This window comes from Salvia hispanica, chromosome 5 (genome assembly GCF_023119035.1).
Source record: "Salvia hispanica cultivar TCC Black 2014 chromosome 5, UniMelb_Shisp_WGS_1.0, whole genome shotgun sequence".
In the NCBI taxonomy this organism is placed as follows: domain Eukaryota; kingdom Viridiplantae; phylum Streptophyta; class Magnoliopsida; order Lamiales; family Lamiaceae; genus Salvia; species Salvia hispanica.
Window position 1 is genome coordinate 1,228,081 of NC_062969.1, and position 24,398 is coordinate 1,252,478.

The window sequence follows — 24,398 nt, forward strand, 5'->3', positions numbered from 1 at the left end:
ATGTAAACCGTTGAATAAATTACGTCAAAGTAAATTCAGTGCATGCATATACGTGTATGGCTGCATGGAGACAGTATACGTAAATTGTGGATAATAAATTAATCATAATTAGATTAAATAATTAAGTAGACATTCCAGATGTTTCTGTTGCTAAACACCAAATCTGAGATTTTGATTAAGGTTAATTATTTAACGGAATTAAGATATATCACAGCTATTAGTATGATAGTATCTCTAGTTAGGTGGCAATAATTAGTAAATAAAATTCCTAAGTAGGTACAAATGTGCAGAGGTTTGTTGTTAAGTTATGAAGCTATAAGAAAAAGGTACAAATGGAGTTATCTAATTCGATTGTCAACATGCAAAAATATTAATTTTAATCCATCCCAAGACGTGCTGAAATATTTTCAGTTTTAAAAATGGTTGATATGAATGTAAATTTATAAAATTTTGCCAAATATTAGTTTTGCAAAACCAATTTTAAAATTATCATGTAAATTACTGAATTGTTAATTTATAGTAATTAAACTATTAATTTATTCTGATTTTACAATTAACCAAGATTTCAACGGTGATATAACTTATGACTTTCAGTATTGGACATCAATTAAAACAACATTACATTTTAGGCAGCAAATCAACATCGTATTGTATACTTACTAAATAATTATACTTAATCCGTCCACCATGTAAAAAACTATTTTGACTAAAAACATTAGTTTTAAGAAATTGTTTGACTCTATGAATAAAAGTATAGGAGTGCATTAAAATGATAACACCTCTTAAAATGACATTGTGACACCATGCTAGACTGCAATATTGTAAACGCTCGACTGCAATAGTATGAACGCTAACTGCAATCTATAGGTCGAAGTCTAGCGTATTGGATATTGCAGACGAGAAAAATTGCAGTCTAGCGTATTGGATATTGCAGGCCTTGAAAATTTACCCTGGAGCATTTTTTATGATTGCCACATGACAGCTTATTATTCGTCCACATGTACAAATGATTGACTAGGAATGTTGGTATGATGTTACTTTAAGAGGTGTTGTCATTTTAACACAAACCTAAAAGTATATGGTGAAAGTTAGTGGGATGTGGGACTCATTTTTATTACCCCTTCGTCCTGCAAGAGTATGCACTTTTGGTTGGACACGAGTTTTAATGCACAATTGATTAGTGGAGAATGAGTTTCACCTTATTAGGGAGAAAAGAGTTTGCAAAATTGAAAAGTACATATTCTTCTGCGACGGACTAAAAATGAAAAAATATATACTTTTGTGGGGCGTAAGGAGTATTCGTTTTATAACGGATTTGTGAGTGTAAAAAGTTAGTGGATTGTGGGGTACGCATACCAAAAGTGGAAATGAGTAAATGATTTATTAAATCATGGACAATCCAAAATGATAAAATGACTCTTTAAATGGTTGGCAAAGAGAGTAGTTTCTATTAGTCCATGTTAGTGATAAAATCTTAGTTGGTTGTAAAATTAGAATAAATCAATAATTTATTCATTTATTGACAAATATTAAAGTTGATATATAAAACCAGAAATTGACGAAAGTTTAAAATTTTACATAGTCATACACATTTGAAATCCAAAAGATATTTGAAAGTATGATAGATATGACTCAAAAATTCATTAAATGGAACTCTGGGTCGGGCAAAGTGAATAAGCTAGTTGCTTGCGTTAGAAAATAGATTTGGTGCATTGATTGTTACTAGCAATGAACGACAGACGAAGAATAAAAATAATACTCCCTCCGTCCCACTTAAAATGCAACATTTGAGAATCGACACATGATTTTATGTAGTGTTATTTTATGAGTTAATGAAGAGAGAGTAAAGTAAGAAAGATGAAAAAGTAGAGATAGAGTTGTTTCTATTTAAGGAAACGTTTCATTTTTAATGAGACAATAAAAAAAGGAAAACGTTGCATTTTTAATGGGATAGAGGGAGTATTTATTTGGGGCCCACCTGTCGCACCGTGGAGTTGAGTGCAGATTTAAAGGCCGGGTTGTGTGGAGTTTTAACCCCACGGACCAGGAATACTTAGCATATAAGCCCAACTTATTAACTCAAGTTAACATGGCTGATATTATGCTAAAGCCCATTTATAAATCATCATTTTAAAATAGGCCCAATCCTTAAGTGCACCTTAATTAGGCTATTAGTTAAATAAATTACAGTATTAATTAGATATTGGGCTAGGTTGTGAGTGGACTTACCAAATCAAAAAAGCCTAACAGCTTTGATATTGGGTTATGTTGTATTTATTTTTTATTTTGATTGCCGGCCTTAAAAGACCCACATTAATATGAATGATATTACGCCGAGGGCATTATATTGTTAACTATTTAAGTTGTTAACTCATCAATACATTGTATTAAAAATGTCAACATGGTGATATCAAAATATCAACACATAATATCAACACATTATATTGAAGTTCAACAAAATTATGTGTTGATATTTTAATGTCATCGTATTGACATTTTTAATACACTGCATTGATAAGTTAAAAAGTTAGCAACTTAAAAAAGTTAGCAATTGATCACACCCCTAATTACATCTCTATATAAAATATCATAATTAATGTTTACAATTTGTGGATGGAATATTTGCTCTAAGATGGATACAATCTAAAGAGACAAAATCCTAATTTTATTTAAGAGTTCCATTGTTAAATTATTTGGAGCAGATTTGAATAGAAGAACTCAGGTGCAATTTTGATATGACTCGTCTCTGATGTGCGAGTTCCTGACTTTTAAAACCTCAGAAATTTGCTTCCTCAAACTTGTTGGATGTCGAAAATTTAAAACCTCACAATAACAATTTTTATATAAAAAAAATGAAATTCTTATTTAAGGATATATAAGTGGAAACTAAGTAATGGAGTACAATAAATTTTAATTGACTTTTAGCTATTTTCATAAATTTTGATATTAGTAACATATAAAATTAAACATATTTTTACAAAGACATCACGATATTTCAAATAAATCGGTGTTATTTTAATTCAAACTCAAAATTGAATTAATGAAAGTATAATTTATTTCTACTTTATTCCATATTTTTTATATTTTCCTCTCTCTACTTGACTCATAAATAAAGTTGCATAAAATATTTGTGGCACCCGAGGACAGGACAGAATCATCGGGAGTATAATTTTGTAATCCAATTACAAAAATGATGATAAAAAATGATGATAACGTAACTCTTTTACTAATGGATAGAAATCCATGGGTTCCATCCTAAAACCAATAGGTTTTAGGATGGAACCCATGGATTTCTATCATGGTATCAGAGCGAGTCGCCGACTGTGGATCAAATTTAACTGATACAGGAGTATATCTGGGTCGAAATAAAAAAAATGACTGATCCAGCAGTATATCTGGACTTATTGGGCCAAGTGGTCCAACCGATCGAAAAAAAAATTGGGCCGATTGTCCAATCGAATAGAAAAAGTCCAACCCCTCCAAGGTTCACCTTGAGGGTCTGAGGGAGGGTATTGACAATTGAAACTAAAAATATAACATATGACTGACCCATATTGGTGTTAAGAGAAAAAACTGAAACTAGTATATAACTCTCATGGGCCCTCCTTTTATGATTTTAGGATGTAACTCATATATTTCTATAACTAGTTAATTAGAATACAATAGATTAATTAAAAAAAAATTTATCGTGCATCGCATGATCGTATAAAAAAGATTATTCATAGTTTACCACCATAATTAATCTATAAATAAACGCTCATATAATCCACAATTATTCACTCCATAATCAACAACCATGACCACCGTGCTTGAAACCTGCGGCATCTCCCCTCCGCCCGGCTCCGCCGCCGATCTCTCGCTGCCTCTCTGCTTCTTCGACATCATCTGGCTCCATTACCATCCCATCCGCCGCCTCCTCTTCTACAACCACCCTTGTTCCGAAGCCGAATTCCTCAACACCATTGTTCCAAACCTCAAACACTCTCTCTCTCTAACCCTCAAACACTTTCTCCCCGTCGCCGGAAACCTCCTCTACCCTCTCGACACCGACAAATCCCGCCCCCTAATCCGCTACGTCTCGGGCGATTCAACCCCTCTCACGGTCGCCGTCTCCGGCCGCAACTTCGACGACCTCACCGGAAGCCACATCAAAGAATCCGACCAGTTCTACGACCTCCTCCCGCCGCTGCCGCCGGCGACCGACGACGGAAATTACAAAATTGCCCCTCTCGTCGCCATGCAGGCGACGCTCTTCCTCGGCCGCGGGATCTGCGTCGGCGTGACCAATCACCACTGCCTCGGCGACGCCAGATCCGTGGCCGGGTTCATGTCCGCGTGGGCGGACATCAACCGTCACGGCGGAGACGAGCAGTTCTGCTCGTCTCCGCCGTGTATTTTCGAGAAATCCGTTATGGGATATGCGAACGGCGCAGACGAGAAATACTGGAGCGCGAAGCGAAAGGTCGCTTTCACTGCTCCATCAAGTTTGCCAGTGCCTAGCGGCAGAGTCAGGGCCGCATTCACACTCCCCGAGTCCGATATTAAAAGGCTAAAAAACCGTGTTTTCTCTGAGATTCCTGGCCTAGTCAACGTCTCGTCTTTCGTCGTCACGGCGGCGTACGCGTGGAGTGCTTTTGTAAAATCTGCGGCCGCTGACGAGGTGGACGAGGGCCGGGACGAGGCATTAATTATTCCTGCGGACGCGAGGGGGAGGCCGAACGCGCTTATTGACCCTCCAGTGCCGGTGAATTACTTCGGGAATTGCATAGGTGGGGCGATGGTGAGAATGGAGCGTAAGAGGGTGGCGGCGGACGGCGGATTTGTGGCGGCAGCGGCGGCGATAGCTGATCGGATAAAAAATCAGGTGAATTGCAAAGATAATTTCCTAAAAGGATGGGAGAATTGGATGTCGGAAAGGCCAAATTTCGCGGAGATGAACAGATTGGGGGTTTCGGGTTCACCGAAATTCGATTTGTTGAATGCGGATTTCGGGTGGGGTAAGGGGAGGAGGTTGGAAGTTGTGTCGATGGATGAGGATAAGTATTCGATGTCGTTGTGTAACTCATCGGATTCCGAGGGGGGTTTGGTGGTTGGATTGTCGTTGCCTAGAGCCAGAATGGAGGCTTTTGCAACTATATTTCATGATGGCCTTAAACAATGAAGATTGTGTTCCAACAAACTTGTTCTACATAGGATGGGTTGTGCATGACAACAGACGTGGACTTTATGGAATAAATTGATTATTGAGTCTTTCTTTACATGTAACGCTTTTGGGGTGAGTCATGAGTACTTTGTCATGCTTAGTTTTTACTAATAAAAGTGTTTTCTTTTGAAGTTTTGATAGTTCAGAATTTTAATGGAAAATTTGGATGACCAAAGTTGTATGTTTTGGTGTGGGAAATTTGAGAAATGTGGTTATGACTAATTTAGAAATGGGATTTCATTGTTTTTGTATTTATAGAATTGGAAATTTAATTTACAAAATTGAAATTTGCACTCCTAACCCATTGGTCTGGCCTGGAGTTCCGGAACGCATACTGCATTAGGTGTCGGACACTCGGACCGGACCACCATGCACGTGCAGTCTCCCACCGCTCGAGCGGCCACACACCGTGCCCCAAAACTGCACCGCTACCATGGTAAATACGTCAGGTCTCACTAGGATAAATATTCACTCGTTCCATCTCAAATGATTGATTTTTCTTTTTTGAGTTGTGTCATTATAAATGATTAATTTGCATTTTTAATTAAAAACAAAACATTAAATCATTATTTTACTCTCTTTATATCTTATCTTTATCCTCTTTTCTGCTTTATTTACTCCACTTAATTTAATAAATATCATTTTCTTAAATATTACTGTTCAAAAGAAATTAATTATATAGGTGCCGTGGAACGGATGGATGGTTGTATACTAACTAAACCCATAAATTTTGAGAGACAAAATCACAAGAAAAAATACTGAAAGAGACAAAATCCCAAGATTAAATTAAGTTCTCATGATCATCGTGGTTTATATTTTTTTCTTCTTACGTAATGAAACACGCATTATTCTATCTAAAAGTTAATCTAATTCTTTCATTTAATATAAATTATTAAATTTTCCACCTCTTCGCAAAAGATACGTCTCCGAAGACCCACATTATTATACACCCTCCGTTCCAAGGAAGATGACCCATTTCTTGGGCGGCACGGGATTTTATGCAACTTTATTTTGTGTGTTGAGAGGAGAGAGTAAAGTAAGAGAGAGAGAATAAAATAGAGATAAAGGTGTTTCCATTTTAAATAATGGATCATCTTAGTTGGGACAAACTAAAAAGGAAAGTGAGTCATCTTCAATGGGATGGAGGGAGTATATTACTACCGGCTCTCAATCAATTTTGAAAATAATAGTAGAGTACTAAATATTATCGTAATTTCACATTTATCTGTAAATTAAAAATTAATATTCAATGTGTTCTTTTCGAGATTGGTAGCGACGTCCCTCCAACTTCGGCAAGTTTTCATAACTTTAATGCACTTATATTGATTTATTTACTTTGGTATCAAGAATCTTTTCAATTTCCAAATATTTAATTTATACTACTCCTTTCTTCCTATAGAAATAGTCTAATCTTTTTTCTCATTTTCTTTTACTTTATTATTTATGGATCCCGCCATTCATCATACGATTTTAATTATTTTTTGTCCTTCTCTCTTACTTTACTAGTTACACCCTAAAACTCGTATCAAACCTAAATGACCTATTTCTATGTGACGGAAGTAGTTGTTATATCGTTGTTGTTATTTTCTTGATTCCGTGTTTTTTTTATAAAACGTGAACTTGTTCGTGAGAATACGACTACTTGTTTTGTTTGTTCGATTGAATGATTGTAGATGTGAAGATATGCGATTTTCTATTAAAAAGAGTGCTACATAGAAGAAAGATGTAGTCTATGAAAAAAAATTATCACTATAGTTGTATTTATTTTGAATAGTAAAATAGAATGATAAAACACAAAAGTATTTAATAATTAAAAAAAATTTAAAATTATTTAATCAATCAATGAATTAATCATCGTTAGTCACCCTCATTGTTTGCACTATTTTGTAAGCATTTGCTGCATGGAACAATATGTCATATAGGAATCATATCGTATGGATCTTGACATTAATAATTGTTTTATTTAATACTCCATAAACCCATAAATTTCAAAAGAGACAAAATCTAAAGATAATGCAAAGATCCCATCATCATCTTGTTCTTTCCATGTTGCATGATCAAATATTCATTAATCTAATTCATTACATTAAAATAAACAAACTCTCTTTTATATACCTTGAGCATGTTTGATAAGTTAGTAATACCAAGATAGAGAATTATATATGGACATTTCTAATTGTTTGATATCATAGTTAAGCTTAACTCAAAGCCCAATATAAGACCAGGGCCCTATCTAATCTTACCAAAATTATAACATTAACCTTGTTTATGTATCTCACCAATTTGTCAAGTTAAGCCATGTTATTTAATATACAATACAAATTTAGATAATTTCTTTTCTATCAAACAACAATAGAAAAAAAATCATATCTTTGCATATCTTGACATGAAGCCCGTATTTCTTATCTTGTTTTACATATCTTCTCATATCTCATCTTTTTTATCAAACGAGTCCTACTAGTATGAACCTAGAGTTGGGTTCAATATCAATTCTTCATCCATCATCTATTGTCAGCGATAACAACTAGCTAAAAACGCAATGACCACCGTGCTCGAAACCTACAGAATCCAACCTCCGGCAGGCGTCGCCGCCGAGCTCTTCCTCCCGCTCTCCTTCTTCGACATGACTTGGCTCCATTTCAGTCCGATCCGCCGCCTCATCTTCTACAACCACCCATGTTCCGAAGCTGAATTCTCCAACACCATTGTTCCAAACCTCAAACACTCTCTCTCTTTAACTCTCAAGCACTATATCCCCGTCGTCGCAAATCTCCTCTACCCTCTCAACACCGAAGCCTCGAAGCCTGTTTTCCGTTACATCTCCGGTAACTCCATCCCGCTCACGATCGCCGTCTCCAGCCTCGACTTCGATGAGCTCGTCGCGAATCACGCTAGAGAATCCGATCAGTTCTACGACCTACTTCCGCCGCCGGCGCCGGCGCCGTCGACGCTGCTGGCCGATGAAGAAAATTACCAAATTGCCCCTCTGATCTCTTTCCAGGCGACTCTGTTTCCCGGCCGGGGAATCTGCATCGGTTTGAACAACCACCACAGCCTCGGCGACGCAAGATCGATCGTCGGATTCTTGAAGGCGTGGGCTATGGTCAACAAATCCGGCGACGATGAGGCGCTCGTGTCGAAATGCGGCGAAACTCTGCCGATTTTTGAGAGATCCTCTGTTTTCGGAGATACTAGTAGACTCGATGGAATCTTCTGGAATGTAATGAAGAAGATTCCGTTGAGAACAGCGCCATCGAATTCGTTTTCAACGAACAGAGTGAGAGCTTCGTTCATCCTCCGCCAATCTGACATAATAAATCTCAAGAATATGGTTTTGTCGGCGAGGCCGAACCTTGTTCGGGTCTCCACTTTTGTCGTCACGGCGGCGTATGTCTGGACGGCCTTGGTGAAGTCTGGCGAAGGCAGCGGAGATGAAGGTGAGGTGTTTGTTTTTCCGGCCGACGGAAGGGGGCGGAGGAACGCGCTGTTTGATCCGCCGGTGCCGGTGAATTACTTCGGGAATTGCTTGGGTGGTGGGGTTGTGAAGGTGGAGCATCGTAAGCTGGCAGCGGAGGATGGGTTTGTTGTGGCGGCGGAGGCTATTGGTGATGAGATGAGGACGAAAATCTACAATGGAGATGAGTTTCTTAAAAGTCCGGAAAAAAGGCTGTCTGAGATGCCGAAATTTAAGGGCATGAGAGTTTTGGTGGCGGCGGGCTCGCCGAAGTTTGATTTGGCGGAGGCGGATTTCGGATGGGGGGAGGCTAGGAAGGTGGAGGTCATGTCGTTGGATGGCGGGAAATATTCGATGTCGTTATGTAACTCTGGCGGCGATGGTTTGGTAGTCGGTATGTCGCTGCCAAAGGAGATGATGGAGGCTTTTGCTTCAATGTTTGAACATGGCCTAAAATCATGAGTTTATAACAATTTGTTTGGATGTTTGTTATGTGATTAAATTGATGTTTATGTTTTCTATTAGGCATGTGTAATGCTTGTGTAAAAAATTAGACAACATATATGCTACACAATAAAGATGTTGAATGTTCATACCTAGTGTAACTTTTCCATTAGGGCAGAAGTTTGAACATAGAAATGAATCATTAATTTACATTTTTGTCTATCAAATTTTAAGAAATTATGGAATAAACTAAATTAGACCTTGAGTTGAACTAACTAAACCGATGCTTGAGTTGATCAGTGTATAAATTGAAGTGGTCAGAACATTTTCATAGAACATATGAATGCATATTGTCAAGAATGTAACATTATATACTAATCAATGTCCAAACACTCGTCTTAATACAACCCAAAATTATCCAACCGAATTAAAGTTATGATCTAATTACACTCTACATTTTGCAAAAACAATTGAAAAAGTCGTATCACACACTATCATGTAGTGCATGCTACTCGGATCATGCACATATAATGTCTATAAAAATTCGTAGAGTAGAGGATGAAACACAATTTATCGACGGGAAAACGTCATGCTGAGAATACGAGAAACCGTCCGAATCCATCCTCCGCCCGACACCCCGGCCGAGCTAAAGCTACCGCTAACCCTATTCGACATTTGGTGGATTCACACCCCGCCTACCCTCCGCCTCGTCTTCTACGACCACCCATGCTCATCGGCCGATTTCCTCGACACGGTAATCCCGAGGCTCAAGCAATCCCTTTCCCTCACTCTCAAGCACTACCTCCTCGCCTCGGCCAATCTGCTCTTCCCTTCGGATCCGGACCACAAGCCCTTGTTCCGTTATGTCACGGGCGACTCCGTCCCGCTCAGAATCGCCGAATCCGGCCGCGATTTCGGCGAGGTCATTGGGGACCACCCTCGGGACGCGGACCAATTGCACGATTGCATCCCCGCGTTGCCACAACCTGCTGACGAGGCAAGATATAAAAAAATCCCCCTTTTAGCCCTGCAGGTGACCCACTTTCCTGGCCGCGGATTTTGCCTCGGCGCAACTAACCATCACAGTCTCGGCGACGCCAGATCGATCGTCGGATTCATTTCGGCGTGGGCCGAGATCAACAAATCCGGCGACGACAACGACTTTTCGACCAAAACTCCGCCGATCTTCGATCGATCCGTCGTCAAAGATCCCGCCGGAGTCGCCTCGGTATTCTGGAACGCGGTGAAACAGATCCCGGTCAATCCGGCGCCGGCGCCTCTGGCGCCGACGCACCGAGTGAGATCTACTATCATCCTCTCCCCACAGCACTTGCAACACCTGAAGAGGCAGATCTCCGCCGCTCCGGCGTCGTCGTTCGTCGCTGCGGTGGCGTACGCCTGGTCGTGTCTGTCGAAATCGGCAGACGCGATCGGGGAGAAAATCGGCGGAGAGGAAACGGAAGTGTACTTCCTCTCCGCCGACGCGAGAGGGAGGCCGAACGCGATGATCGATCCGCCGGTGCCAGTGAATTACTTCGGTAATTGCTTGGGCGGCGGGATGGCGAGCTTGGAGCACGGGCGGCTGGCGGCGGAGGAGGGGTTTCCGGCGGCGGCGGAGGCGATCGGCGGTGAAATCAAGGGGAGAATTTACGACAAATGTGAATTTCTGAAAGGGGTGGAGGATTGGCCGGCGGGAGTGGTGAAGTATATGGGGATGAGGAGTTTGTGCGTGACGGATTCGCCGAAATTCGATCTGTATGTGGCGGATTTCGGGTGGGGGAAGGCGAGGAAGGTGGAGGTGCTGTCGATTGACGGTGAGACCTACGGGATGTCGTTGTGTAACTCGAGGGATTCCGACGGCGGATTGGAGATTGGTGTGTCGTTGCCATTGGAGAGAATGAAAGCTTTTTCTGCTATATTTGCACGTGGTCTCAAGTTGTGAGTTTCGGTTTCGGTTTCAGTTTCAGTTTTCAACCGTTTCTGGTTTCGACTACAGTCATGATTGTGGAAGACACTTGAAATGACGTCGTTTTAGTATGCTACTATGCTTTAATTTTTGTTAAATATATACTCTCTCTGTTCATAGAAATACATCTTGGATTGACACGAATTTTAATACTCTCTTAGTCTCATTTCAAGTGAATTATTTTTTCTTTTTGTGATGTCCAACTCTAAATAACACATTTCTAAAAATAAAAACATGTCTTACTATTCACTTCACTTTAACTCACAAAACAATACTATATAAAATCTCTGTCGAAATAGAAATGCTTCACTTAGAGTATGATGGATGGAGTATGTAATGAGAAAAAGTAGAATAGTCGTACTTTTATATAAAATTTTATATTATATAACTAAAGACGATACATTCTACTAATTTTTTCAATCCACTTATATTTTGTAAAGATCATTCCAGATTAAATGGTGAATTTTTTTAGGACGGAGGGGATAATTTTTTGTCTCAATTTTCTTTCAATTTTTTGAATCCACGTTAGTTAACTATAGACAGTTAATGGAGATAGAAAGGTGTATCAAAGTTCTAACTCCGTAACTTATAATCGCAACAAAAAGTAATACTCCCTTCATCTTCGACATGTTTTGACTCAGCATAAATTTTAAGTAATACTATAATACAAAAGTTAAAAAAATTAACGAAGTGACACTTATTTTTATAATTTTATAACTTCAAAATACCGTCTTAAAAATAGAAATAAGTAATAAATTTTTTAAAACAGTATAAAGGTATATATATATAGATGACTCAAGATTTACAAATTCAATCTACTTTATATCTTATCTTGAAATGTCGGTACTAAAAGGAACAAGTCTATTTAATTGCACATGGACTAAGAATTTTTATGGATACAATTTCTAAATATTGGGAAAAAATTACTTCCTCCGTCACAGAAAATTTGTCACCTATTTTTATTTTCGTCTATTCCTAAAAATTTGTCATATTTAATTTTTACTATTTTTGATAATGGACTATACATTCCACTAACTTATTCACACTCTTATTTTATTATAAAATAAAACTGATATATAAAAGTAGGACTCACATCCACTAACTTTTTCAACCCACTTTCTAGTACATTTCTTAAAATCAGTGTCGGGTCAAATGGTGACAAATTTTGGAGGACGGCATTAGTTTATAAAACACCGTATCAAGTTGTTCGCTTCATACTCAAAAACCCTGAAATGACAACTGTGATCGAAACCTGCCGTATTCCGCCGCCACAAGGCGCCGCCGCCGAGCTGTTCCTGCCGCTCTCCTTCTTCGACATGATGTGGTTGCATTTCAATACGACCCGCCGCCTCATCTTCTACAACCACCCATGTTCAGAGGCTGAATTCTTCAACACAATTGTTCCGAACCTCAAACACTCTCTCTCTTTAACTCTCAAACACTATCTCCTTGTCGCCTCAAATCTCCTCTACCCTCTCGACACCGACGCCTCGAAGCCCGTTTTCCGTTACATCTCAGGCGACTCCGTCTCGCTCTCGATAGCCGCTTCCGCCCTCGATTTCGAAGAGCTCGTCGCGAATCACGCTAGAGAATCGGATCAGTTCTATGACCTCCTTCCGCGGATGCTGAAAATGGCCGAGGAAGAAAATTACCAAATTGTCCCTCTGATCTCTCTGCAGGTAACTCTCTTTCCCGCCCGGGGAATCTGCGTTGGTTTGAGCAATCACCATAGCCTTAGCGACGGGAGATCAATCTTAGGATTCATGAAGGTAGACACCTATCAAAGTATTTTCTCTTTTTTATTGTTAATTTTTAACCTCTATTAATATTGGTACTAGTTCTTAAATACTAGTAGTAGTACTATAATTAAAGATCTTATATTGGTGTTAATTTTTGTACTACAATACTTACTCCTTATTTAATTAAAATAGTGCTATTCGACTGTCACAAAATATGTTCAATCATGAAGTTCTTACTAACATTTTTTTCTTGAAGGCGTGGGCTATGATCAACAAATCCGGCGATGATGTGGTGTTTGTTTCTAGAAACGGCGATTCTCTGCCGGTTTTTGAGAGACCAATTTGCAAAGATTCTAGTAGAATTGATGGAATATATTGGAAGGCAATTAAGCAGCGTCCTTTCAAGCCGGCGTCGACGCATCCATTGCCGACCAATAGAGTGAGAGCTTCGTTCATCCTCCGCCAATCCCACATCAAAACGCTTAAGAATCTGATCTCCTCGGTGAGGCCAAACATAGACCGAGTCTCCACTTTTGTGGTTGCTGCAGCGTATGTTTGGACCACCTTGGCCAAATCCTTGGGTCCCGCTGAAGATGAAGAAGAGGTTTTAATCATTGGGGCCGACGCAAGGGGCCGGCAGAACGCACTATTCAATCCACCAGTGCCTGAGAATTACTTTGGCAATTGCTTAGGTGGCGGGGTGGCGAGAGCCGAGCATCGGAAGTTGGTGGCGGAGGATGGTTTTTTTGCGGCGGCAGAGGCTATTGTTGATGAGATGAAGGCAAAAATCTACGACGAGGATGAGTTTCTCAAAAGCCCGGAAAATCTGTTGACGGAGATGCCCAAGTATAGAAACATGAGGGCTTTGTCGATGACTGGTTCCCCGAAGCTGGATTTCACCGAGGCGGATTTCGGATGGGGGGAGGCGGCGAAGGTGGAGGTTCTGTCGTTGGACGGGGGATATTCGATGTCGTTGTCTAACTCCGGTGACGGAGATTTGGTTGTCGGTATGTCGTTGACCAAGGATGAGATGGAGGTTTTTGCTTCTATGTTTGCAACTGGTCTATGCATGTGAGATGATTGTATTACTAATAAAATATAAATATATCATCAAATAAAATTCTAAAATATAATCTATTTGTCATGTTAAGAAGATAAGTAAATTTTTTAGTCCACGCCAAATTTTGTGATTTGTTGGTTAATTTGTATGATTGGAGTACTGATTAAAATCATAAAATGTGAGTGTAAGTTTATATAAACAGAGAAAGAAGGTGTGCTAATTTAATTGGTGAGAGAAAAAGTGGTTTATAATTTTTTTTATTATTTTCAAAAATAAAAATATATCTATTTTATTTGAAACCAACTAAAAATGAAGATATGTTTTGGGGATGGAAAGAGTATAACATAAAAGATGTGTCGCTGGAATAAAATTGCAAATTTCATTTATGACTATATACGAATCCAATATTCCCAACCAAAAAATACATACATTTATCGTGTTAAAATACCACTGTAAATTTCATTTATGACTATATACGAATCTAATATTCCCAACCAAAAAAATACATGCATGAGACAGTGTTAGAATACAACTGGAAATTTCATTTATGACTATGATAGATCGTCCGCGGACGATGCGCGGAGGATACCCATCGTCCGTCGCATCGTCCGCCACTGTGGACGACGCGGACGATGGGCACGCGTTTCGAATTTTTTTTTGAATTTTTTCAAAAATTTTTTCTTATTTAAACTCTACTATTCACTACCATTTCACACACTCCAATTTCACATCTCTTCAATTTCTCTTCAATTATTCTCTCTCATCGACTCAAAAATGAATCCCGACGACTACGATTTGAGTACATCGGATGGCTGCAGACGGGCCTTGACTCGAGCCTTGTTCGATGCCGTTAATGAAGCCAAGGCGGAATGCTTGGCACAAATGCAGCGGGAGCAGGCGGCGGCGGAGGCGCGGGTCCCTCGCCCGATACGACGGCGGACGTTTGTCCCCCGCGAGCACGACGTAGCGCACGAACGTCTGTTCGCAGATTATTTTGCCGAGAATCCAAGGTGGGGCCCGAATGTTTTTCACCGCCGTTTTAGAATGAGCCGAGATCTTTTTCTCCGCATTGTGCACACGTTGGAGGCCCGTGATGAGTACTTCCAGTATCGGGAAGACGGGATCGGCAGACCCGGACTTACGCCGTTGCAGAAGTGCACGGTTGCGATCCGCCAGTTGGCCTACGGCACAACAACGGATATGTTCGACGAGTACCTTCACGTCGGGGATACAACTGGCCGCGAATGTCTGAAGAATTTTTGTAAGTTAGTTGTGGAGGCTTTTGGCGACACATATTTGCGACGCCCGACTGCTGATGATTGCCAGAGCCTGATGCGGATGCACGAGACGGTGCACGGCTTCCCTGGGATGCTAGGGAGCATCGACTGTATGCACTGGCAGTGGAAGAACTGCCCGACGGCCTGGAGAGGCCAATTTACTAGCGGCTACAAGGGCAGCCACCCGACGATGATCCTAGAAGCCGTCGCTGACCACCGCCTCTGGATCTGGCATGCCTACTTTGGTGTAGCCGGGTCGAACAACGACATCAACGTCCTCAACTCGTCCACCCTATTCGCCGATCAGTGCAGGGGTCGCGGTCCGGCCATTCAGTTCACTGCCAACGGCCGCACACATCATATGGGGTACTACTTGGCCGATGGCATATACCCTAGGTGGCCTGTTTTTTTGAAGACGATCAGCTGCCCAATTGGTGAGAGGAGAGTCTTGTTTGCGGCAAAGCAGGAGTCCGCGCGGAAGGATGTGGAGCGGGCTTTTGGGGTGCTCCAATCGCGGTGGGCAATCGTGAAAGGTCCGGCGCGTTTCTGGTACAAGGAAGTCATCGCCGACGTCATGTATGCGTGCATCATCATGCATAACATGATAGTCGAACAAGAACGTGGCCATGTCACCAATTGGGTGGATGATGAAGCCGGATCTAGCTCCAGCACGGCGACCTCGCCGGTCACTCGAGGATTACCGACTGGCTTCGGTGCGGTTCTAGAGCGACAGGCCTCAATGCGCAACCAACAAGACCATACTCAGCTCATGACCGACATGATTGAAGAAGTTTGGACCCGCAACCGCCGCCGTTGAGAAATTGTAGTTTTTTTTTTTCGTATTGTAATGTTTGAATTTTAATGAAATGAAGTTTTAGTTTTCCAAATTTTGAAGTATTTAAATATTCAAATAATAGAAAAATGCTTAGGGCGTCGCTTAGGGCGGGCTATAGTCCGCCCCACTGCAGGTGGAATAGGAGGAGGATAAAATGCTGACGTGGCGGTGCATAGGGCGTCGCTTAGGGCGTCCCATTGTGGATGCCCTGAAATGTTGCATCTTTAATAGAACAAACTAAAAAGGAAAGTGAGTTATCTTTTATGGAAATAGGGGAGTACGTTTTTAACATATTTTTACACATTCTTCTCGTCAAAACTCCTATTTTATTGTTCTATTTAAACAATGTATTCATATTATTTATAAATTAAAAATCTAAATAATAAATAATATTTTAAGATGTGTGGCTAGCAATAAAAAATGACCAATATCTTACTTATATTTTTTCTCTATTATGACAAAATGGCACTATTCTTATATTCTATAAAGAAATATTTTACAATATCATAAGATTTTATAAATACATCAAGGATGTATCGTTAGAATAAAAACGTAAATTTTATTTATATTTAAAGGACACATAGAGAAGGGAATACCAAAGGGGGATGGATCCTCTTAGGAAAATTTTCAATTTTTATCTTAGACAAATTCTATGTTTTTCTATGTCCTAAAGTAGTTGAGTCGTATTTTTATTTGGGTTATCCTATAATAGTTCAATCATTTTCTTTTATGGCAAAAACTTTATCCTCTCTTATACTTTACTTTGTATTCATCTCTTTACTTTACTCTCTCTACTTTAACATTTAACACATCAATTTCTTAAATTACGTGTCTAAAAGAATGCCTCAACAACCTTCGAAGGATGGAGTATTTTATAAATAAAATATTATACACTATGAGAGCACAACACTCTCTGCAGTGAAGGAATCACATCAAAGGATACATGCCCATACCAAAGTTCTACTCCCTCCGGTCCCCATTAATGTCTCATATTTCCTTAGTTGAACGATCCTCAATAAATTCATTTCACTTTTACCATTTTAAGTAGTGCATGGATCTTACCTTCCACATTCCACTAATTTTTTCCATTAAATTTTACTACCAATTCTTAAAATCCGCAATGGTCAAATTTGGAATATTTAATGGGGACTTGTAACTTATAATCCCAACAAAAATAATACCGTAATTCTTTTTGTCTTATCTTGAAAAGTTGGTACCAAATCAACTACTCTACTTAATTTCACATGTAGTAAGTAATTTTCATGGATTCAATTTCTCTATATATATATTCAAAAGGAGAGGAAGAATTACTCCATAAATTATACACCCTAGCTAGTTGATCACTTCATACTAAAAAAACCTGCAATGACAACCATGATCGAAACCTGCCGTATTCCGCCGCAACAAGGATCCGCCGCCGAGCTGTTCCTGCCGCTCTCCTACTTCGACATGATGTGGCTGCATTTCAATCACACCCGCCGCCTCGTCTTCTACAACCACCCTTGTTCCGAAGCCGAATTCTCCAACACCATTGTTCCGAACCTCAAACACTCTCTCTCTTTAACTCTCAAACACTTTCTCCTTGTCGCCGCAAATCTCCTCTACCCTCTCGACACTGACGCCTCGAAGCCTGTTTTCCGTTACATCTCCGGTGACTCCGTCCCCCTCACGATCGCTGTCTCCGGCCTCGACTTCGACGAGCTCGTTGCGAATCACGCTAGAGAATCGGATCAGTTCTATGACCTCCTTCCTTGGATGCCGAAAATGGCCGAGGAAGAAAATTACCAAATTGTCCCCCTGATCTCTCTGCAGGTGACTCTCTTTCCGGGCCGGGGAATCTGCGTTGGTTTGAGCAATCACCATAGCCTCGGCGACGGGAGATCAATCTTAGGGTTCATGAAGGTAAATGGCTGTGACAAGTGAGAGGAATTAGGGCTTAAGTATTTTTGTTCCTTTTTATTTTTTATTTTGTCGACATAGCGGAGCACTAGGGCGCATCCTTAATTAGAATCACAACATACTTCCAATCTCGTACTGTCACGTGGCACGAAAGATTGATTTTCGCAGATTACATTTTAGTTATAGGCGCATTTTATATGTTGAGTTATGCATTATAAACCTAAAATGTTTACAATGAAAAATAAACTATATAACTGCATTCATCTATAACTAAAACCCACAAATTAAATAGTCAACCGTCTACGTTTATAATGCAGAACTGAACAATAACTAAAATGCAATATGTGGAAATTCATCTACAACTTCCATGAATGTATATCGCATGTTTGTTATTGCAATATTAAAAGTAACGTGCCACAGACCTTTCGATATATTCTAAACCTTACTAATTAGTGTACTAGTTCTATTGTTGGTATGAACTTTTGTATTATAATACATTTATTTAATTAAAATAAATCTATTCGACTGTAAGAAAATATGATTATTCATGGTGTCTAACATTTTTTCTTGCTTCCACCCTGAAGGCGTGGGCTGTGATCAACAAATCCGGCGATGATGAGGCGTTTGTTTCTAGAAATGGAGAATCTCTGCCGGTTTTCGACAGACCAATTAGCAAAGATTCTAGTAGACTTGATGGTATATTCTGGGATGTGATGAAGAAGATTCCTTTCCAGCCGGCGGCGACGCATCCATTGCCGACCAATAGAGTGAGAGCTTCGTTCATCCTCCGCCAGTCCCACATAAAAACGCTCAAGAATCTGATCTTATTAGCGAGGCCAAACATAGATCGAGTCTCCACTTTTGTGGTTGCTGCTGCCTATGTCTGGACCACCTTGGTGAAATCCTTAGGCCTTGCTGGAGATGAAGATGAGGTATTTTTCTTTGGGGCTGACAGCAGGGGGCGGCGGAACGCGCTGTTCGATCCACCGTTGGCGATGAATTACTTCGGCAATTGCATAGGTGGTGGGGTGGCGAGAGTTGAGAATTGGAAGCTGGCAGCGGAGGATGGATTTTTTGCGGCAGCAGAGGCTATTGTTGATGTGATGAAGGCGAAAATCTACAACGGGGATGAGTTTCTGAAAAGCCCGGAAAATATGCTGACGGAGATGCCCAAGTATAGGAATATGAGGTCTTTGTCGATGACTGGTTCCCCGAAGTTTGATTTCAAAGAGGCGGATTTCGGATGGGGGGAGGTGGAGAAGGTGGAGGTACTGTCGATGGACAGTGGGGGATATTTGATGTCGTTGTCTAACTCCGGCAACGGCGATTTAGTTGTCGGTATGTCATTGACCAAGGAGGAGATGGAGGCTTTTGCTTCTATTTTTGCAAGTGGTCTCTATATGTGAAAAAGGGTTTTGTTAGGGTTTCGACGACCGTGATGATTTTCGATGAGATGATGTCGTTTTGTTTTAATTTTCAATAAATTACTCCGCATGTAACGTACTAATGAACTACATATATATCATCAAGTAAGATTTTAAAAAATACTCCATTCATCCTGTTTTCGTTGATATATTTTTAGTCGCCACAAAATTTTAGAAGATGTTGGTGAATTTGTTTAATTGAAGGAAGAAAAATGTGAGTGTAAGTTTTAGATAGAAAGAGAGAGCAGGTTGGATAATTTAATTAGACAGAGAAAAAATGGTTGAATTTATTAGTTGAAAAGAAAAGATTACTACTGTTTTATTATTTGCAAAAATAGGAATGTGTACTCTTTCTAACATACTAAAAAAGAAAATGTATATTACTATCATTTTAATTAGGACAGATGGAACAACATAAAAAAAAATTGTATCTGTTAGAATAAAACTGCAAATTTCAACTATATAACACTCTAATAATCCCAATAAAAATAACATATATACATGCATCGTTAGAATACAATTGTTAATTTCATTAATGACTACTTGCCAATCTAATGAAACTGCAAAGTTGACTATTTGCTAATCTAATAATTCCAACAAGAAAATACTCTGCAAAGTCTCCAAGAATATTTCGATTAATTCCATCACATTTTTGTCTTATTATATAAATGGATGAAATAGAAATCTGAGGACTATAGCCAACAAATTAATCCCATTATAAGAGGTATTTTTTTACCATTAATTTTAAATATGATAACTAAATACATGAAATTTTGGAGTGTAGCTAATTTTTTCATAATACCAAGTTTTGAAAGAATACTCCGTATTTGATTGTTTGAGATTGGCTAAATACTAAAATTTCATTATCACATTCAAAATTGATGGAAATAGACATGATTTATAGTTAGTGTTTAAACAATACATACTTTTTTAAATTTTGTAAATAAAAAAATGGAAAATATTCTTGTAAGTGGAGTATAAATTTAGTATAAATTATTGGAGTATAATCACATAAAATAAAACTAAAATAAATTCAAGTAATGATCGAAAAATACACTAAAATTTGCTAACAAAATCAATTCTATATACTCACTCTTTCCACCGTATAAGGAGACATTTTGTCATTTTGGACTTTACATGATTTATATTTGATAGAATCATTACATAGCATTAATTTTTCACACTCACAATTCGTTATAAAACTAATAGGACAGATAATGAATCTCGCGGAATCAAAATAACTCCTTAAATAGTGGACGGAGGTAGAAGTATATCCTAAAGGATTGATACTCCGAAAACCACCATGACAACCTTGATCGAAATCTGCCGTATTCCGCCGCAACAAGGCGCCGCCGCCGAGGTGCTCCTGCCGCTCTCCTTCTTGGACATGACTTGGCTGCATTCCAATCCGATGTACGTCCTCAGCTTCTACAACCACTCATGCTCAGAAGCTGAATTCTTCAACACCATTGTTCCGAACCTCAAACACTCTCTCTCCCTAACCCTCAAACACTACCTCCCCGTCGCCGGAAATCTCCTCTTCCCTCTCCACACCGACGCCCTGAAGCCCGTTCTCCGCTACACCCCTGGCGACACCGTAGCGCTCACAATCGCCGTCTCCAGCCTCGAATTCGACGAGCTCGTCGCGAATCACGCTAAAGAAGCCGGCCAATTCTACGATTTCGTGCAGCCGCCGGCGCCGCTGATTGAAGAAGAAAATTACAAAATTGCCCCTGTGATCTCACTCCAGGCGACTCTCTTTCCCGGCCGCGGAATCTGCATCGGTATGAACTTCCACCACAGCCTCTGCGACTGGAGATCGATAGTCGGATTCGTCAAGGCGTGGGCCGTGATCAACAAATCCGGCGACGACGAGGCTCTGGGCGAATCTCTGCCGGTTTTTCAGAAACCAGACTCGGAAGGTTCTAGAAGAGTGGATGGAATATTCTGGAATGCAATGAAGAAGATTCCTTTCAAGCCGGCGGCGTCGCATCCACTGCGGACTAATAGAGCGAGAGCTTCGTTCATTCTCCGCCAATCCGACATAAGGAAGCTTAAGAATCAGTTCTTATCGGCGAGGCCGAGCTTAGATCGAGTCTCCACTTTCACAGTTGCAGCGGCGTATGTGTGGGCCACGCTGGTGAAGTCTCACGGCAACTGCGGAGAAGAAGATGAGGTGCTCTATATTCCGGCTGACGCGAGAGGGCGGCGGAACGCGCTGTTCGATCCGCCTGTGACGGAGAATTACTTCGGGAATTGCTTGGGTGGTGGGGTGGTGATAATTGAGCATCGGAAGTTGGCGGGGGAGGATGGATTTGTTGCGGCAGCGGATGCTATCGGCAATGTGATCAAGGCGAAAATCTACGACGGAGATGAGTTGCTTAAAAGTCCGGAAGATCGGCTGTCGATGATGGAATTGCCGGAGAGGGTTTTCGGGGTTTTGGTGGTGTATGGTTCGCCCAAGTTTGAGTACAAGGAGGCGGATTTCGGGTGGGGGATGGCGAGGAAGGTGGAGATTCTGTCGTTGGACGATGAGAAATATGGAATGTTGTTGAGTAACTCCGGCGACGGTGGTTTGGTTATCGATTTGTCGCTGCCTAAGGAGATGATGGAGTGTTTTGCTTCTATATTTGAAGATGGCCTAATTGTATTATGAAAGTGAGAGTGGTTAAAATTTGAAAGGAGATTTATTTTACCATATATGCTATAAATATGTGTGGAGTCTTTAATTCTCATTATGAAGAATGAATTGAATAAAATAGTTATCATTCACTTACGGTCTCTCCTTTATGGAGAAATCGATTTTTCCCTCTCCATATTCATGCTTAATTGCTTTCCCTCCAAACTCACTATTGTCCTCTCTTTTCTCCTACTTTTTAAAAATAATTTCACCAAAAAGTAATTCTCATTTTACTTTATTCTCACCCTATAGTTTCACCTATGCAAGAGAATTTAAAAGCTACCGATTACCAATAAACTGCAGCAACTCTACTTCACCATTTAGTCAACATTTGTTGGCTATTCTTCGCAAGATTATCAATTATAGCGGCTTCTACATGAGGTGGATATTCTCAACACAATGACAACCGTGATCGAAACCTACCGTATTCCGCCTTCACAAGGCGGCGCCGCCGAGCTGTTCCTGCCACTCTCATTCTTCGACATGTTCAGACGCTGAATTCTCCAACACCATTGTTCCAAACCTCAAACACACTCTCTCTCTCAAACACTATCTCCTTGTCGCCGCAAATCTCCTCTACCCTTCCAACACTGACACCGAGAAACCGATTTTCCGATACATCTCCGGCGACACCGTCCCGCTCACAATCGCCATCTCTGGCCTCGATTTCAACGAGCTCGTCGCGAATCACGCTAGAGAAGCGGATTAATTCTATGACCTCCTTCCTCAGACGCCGGCATGTTCGAGGAAGAAAATTACAAAATTATCCCTCCAATCTCTCTGCAGGTGACTCTCTTTCCGGGCTGGGGAATCTGCTTAGGTTTGAGCAATCACCATAGCCTCGGCGACGACAGATCAATCATCGGATTCATAAATGTAATTAGGGTTTATTCTTTTTTATTGTTTTAATTTTGTTGACATAGTCTAAAATCATTTTTAACCCTTAAGCTGATAATGATGCGAATGAAAAACAAGTTGTTAAAGATTGCAAAATTAGGAGGAGAGACTGATTTTACAAATTAAGTGGTTCCAAATATTTGTTTGAGAAATGAACTAGTTTTATCTTGTGTGTTGGTTAGAATAAAATAAGACAGAGACCCTAATATAGAAATAAAAAGATGTTATTTTGTATTGAGTCATTGGTTGGAATAAATTAAAAGAGAAAGTGAGTCTTTGTGTTGGAAGAAAATCACGGAAATATTGGAAGATAACGGCAGAATAGGGAGATGATATGCGATTATTATCTTTACCAAGAATAGGAGATATGGAATTAATGTAAATAGTTTTACCTTGTATAGATATTACTAGTCCTATATAATAATGCATGTATATTTTTGAATGAGAAATACAATGAAACCTTTCCCCAACCTTTAAACATGGCATCAAGAGCAGGAACGTTTTTTGGCTCAAAGAATACTTCATCATAGCCTGATACCGATTCTCGACCTTTTCTAAGCCAAGATCAAACCAGAAACCAGATCCTACACATCAGAAACCATGACAGACGATAACCAAGATACCAAAACCAATCCAGAACCATCACCAAATCTGAAAAACAGCAAGAATATCACCATAGCATTCAAACATCGAAGGCTTTGTGGGAAAGCTTTTCCATAACCTATGAGAGCAAGGCAGATCCGTACTTGATATATGACCTGGAAGACAAAGTAATCAACATCAAACGAGGGGATCTCGATCTAGAGACGTATTACCAGAGGATCCACGGATTGTGGATCAACGTTGATCGCTGCCAGAAACAGCCGTTCACTTGTTGTGACAAAGGAGTCGATCAGTTCAGAACTTTTTCAAACAACAAGCGGCTAATCAAATTTCTAACCGGCCTGAATCAGGAGTATGATTCTATCCGGCGAGACATAATGAAGAACGATCCTCTCCCATCATTAGAGGCGGCCTACAGATGGGTGAAGACGGAGGCGGCTCGACATCGCATCATGCCACGAACGTCCGCCTCACCCACCGTGGAAGCCCTCGGCGAAAACGCCGGCGATTCATCATCTGGGGAGATTGGGGCTGGATTCGCAGCCCAAAGCCAGCAACCGCCGCATCGGAACGGGCCACCACGCACCACTGCTACCAGCCGGCCAGGAAACAGGATCGACAAATCCTCCCTTTGGTGTACCCACTGCCAGAGATCGAAACACACTTACGAGACCTGCTTCAAACGATTTGTGGGAAGAGAGGCAGAAATCGAAGGGGACTCAATCCCAGGCAAAATTAGCGGTGGGTGTTACCGGAGATGGACAACCACGGACAAGAATTAATAGAGGAAAAGGAGGGCCGGTGGTATATCATGGGAACTCGTCCGGTGGCGGCAACGTGAAGGGGATCAGAAATTTCGTCGAAAGGATGGAGGCGGCGCCGAGAGGAGGAGGTAAAGGGTTTGGTTTTAAACCAAA

General features: G+C 40.5%; 7 protein-coding genes and 1 long non-coding RNA gene across 8 annotated transcripts; 7 read left to right on the plus strand and 1 right to left on the minus strand.

Annotated features, from left to right (window-relative positions):
• Positions 1 to 3,794: 3,794 nt before the first annotated feature.
• On the plus strand, positions 3,795 to 5,456 carry LOC125190889 (malonyl-coenzyme:anthocyanin 5-O-glucoside-6'''-O-malonyltransferase-like). Its single transcript, XM_048088305.1, has one exon. The coding sequence runs from the start codon at positions 3,797 to 3,799 to the stop codon at positions 5,159 to 5,161; it is 1,365 nt and encodes a 454-aa protein (XP_047944262.1). The 5' UTR covers positions 3,795 to 3,796; the 3' UTR covers positions 5,162 to 5,456.
• A 2,209-nt stretch (positions 5,457 to 7,665) lies between these two features.
• LOC125190645 (malonyl-coenzyme:anthocyanin 5-O-glucoside-6'''-O-malonyltransferase-like) lies at positions 7,666 to 9,181 on the plus strand. The gene has a single exon (XM_048087995.1). The coding sequence runs from the start codon at positions 7,743 to 7,745 to the stop codon at positions 9,117 to 9,119; it is 1,377 nt and encodes a 458-aa protein (XP_047943952.1). The 5' UTR covers positions 7,666 to 7,742; the 3' UTR covers positions 9,120 to 9,181.
• Positions 9,182 to 9,686: 505 nt separating this feature from the next.
• Positions 9,687 to 11,205, plus strand: LOC125187931 (malonyl-coenzyme:anthocyanin 5-O-glucoside-6'''-O-malonyltransferase-like). Its single transcript, XM_048084606.1, has one exon. The coding sequence runs from the start codon at positions 9,691 to 9,693 to the stop codon at positions 11,041 to 11,043; it is 1,353 nt and encodes a 450-aa protein (XP_047940563.1). The 5' UTR covers positions 9,687 to 9,690; the 3' UTR covers positions 11,044 to 11,205.
• Positions 11,206 to 12,299: 1,094 nt separating this feature from the next.
• On the plus strand, positions 12,300 to 14,065 carry LOC125188832 (malonyl-coenzyme:anthocyanin 5-O-glucoside-6'''-O-malonyltransferase-like). The gene is made up of 2 exons (XM_048085893.1): positions 12,300 to 12,836; positions 13,063 to 14,065. The coding sequence occupies exons 1-2, from the start codon at positions 12,300 to 12,302 to the stop codon at positions 13,879 to 13,881; spliced, it is 1,356 nt and encodes a 451-aa protein (XP_047941850.1). The 3' UTR covers positions 13,882 to 14,065.
• Positions 14,066 to 14,774: 709 nt separating this feature from the next.
• On the plus strand, positions 14,775 to 15,960 carry LOC125188156. The gene has a single exon (XM_048084908.1). The coding sequence runs from the start codon at positions 14,911 to 14,913 to the stop codon at positions 15,958 to 15,960; it is 1,050 nt and encodes a 349-aa protein (XP_047940865.1). The 5' UTR covers positions 14,775 to 14,910.
• Positions 15,961 to 17,343: 1,383 nt separating this feature from the next.
• LOC125188157 (malonyl-coenzyme:anthocyanin 5-O-glucoside-6'''-O-malonyltransferase-like) lies at positions 17,344 to 19,362 on the plus strand. Its single transcript, XM_048084909.1, has 2 exons — positions 17,344 to 17,880; positions 18,462 to 19,362. Exons 1-2 carry the CDS (start codon positions 17,344 to 17,346, stop codon positions 19,281 to 19,283), a joined length of 1,359 nt encoding a protein of 452 aa, XP_047940866.1. The 3' UTR covers positions 19,284 to 19,362.
• A 1,242-nt stretch (positions 19,363 to 20,604) lies between these two features.
• On the plus strand, positions 20,605 to 21,957 carry LOC125188160 (malonyl-coenzyme:anthocyanin 5-O-glucoside-6'''-O-malonyltransferase-like). Its single transcript, XM_048084914.1, has one exon. It carries the CDS (start codon positions 20,605 to 20,607, stop codon positions 21,955 to 21,957), a length of 1,353 nt encoding a protein of 450 aa, XP_047940871.1.
• A 1,222-nt stretch (positions 21,958 to 23,179) lies between these two features.
• Positions 23,180 to 24,353, minus strand: LOC125188833. The gene is made up of 2 exons (XR_007170784.1): positions 24,234 to 24,353; positions 23,180 to 24,124 (listed from the first exon to the last, which is right to left on the minus strand). It is a non-coding gene; the product is annotated as an uncharacterized LOC125188833 (long non-coding RNA).
• Between the last annotated feature and the right edge of the window lie 45 nt (positions 24,354 to 24,398).

What these genes read in the sequence shown, in the direction of transcription:
- LOC125190889 (XM_048088305.1), top strand. Translation starts at nt 3,797, where the DNA reads ATGACCACCGTGCTTGAAACCTGCGGCATCTCCCCTCCGCCCGGCTCC.
- LOC125190645 (XM_048087995.1), top strand. Translation starts at nt 7,743, where the DNA reads ATGACCACCGTGCTCGAAACCTACAGAATCCAACCTCCGGCAGGCGTC.
- LOC125187931 (XM_048084606.1), top strand. Translation starts at nt 9,691, where the DNA reads ATGCTGAGAATACGAGAAACCGTCCGAATCCATCCTCCGCCCGACACC.
- LOC125188832 (XM_048085893.1), top strand. Translation starts at nt 12,300, where the DNA reads ATGACAACTGTGATCGAAACCTGCCGTATTCCGCCGCCACAAGGCGCC. An exon ending in CAATCTTAGGATTCATGAAG is followed by an intron (nt 12,837 to 13,062) that starts GTAGACACCTAT and finishes TTTTTCTTGAAG; the next exon opens with GCGTGGGCTATGATCAACAA.
- LOC125188156 (XM_048084908.1), top strand. Translation starts at nt 14,911, where the DNA reads ATGAGCCGAGATCTTTTTCTCCGCATTGTGCACACGTTGGAGGCCCGT.
- LOC125188157 (XM_048084909.1), top strand. Translation starts at nt 17,344, where the DNA reads ATGACAACCATGATCGAAACCTGCCGTATTCCGCCGCAACAAGGATCC. An exon ending in CAATCTTAGGGTTCATGAAG is followed by an intron (nt 17,881 to 18,461) that starts GTAAATGGCTGT and finishes TCCACCCTGAAG; the next exon opens with GCGTGGGCTGTGATCAACAA.
- LOC125188160 (XM_048084914.1), top strand. Translation starts at nt 20,605, where the DNA reads ATGACAACCTTGATCGAAATCTGCCGTATTCCGCCGCAACAAGGCGCC.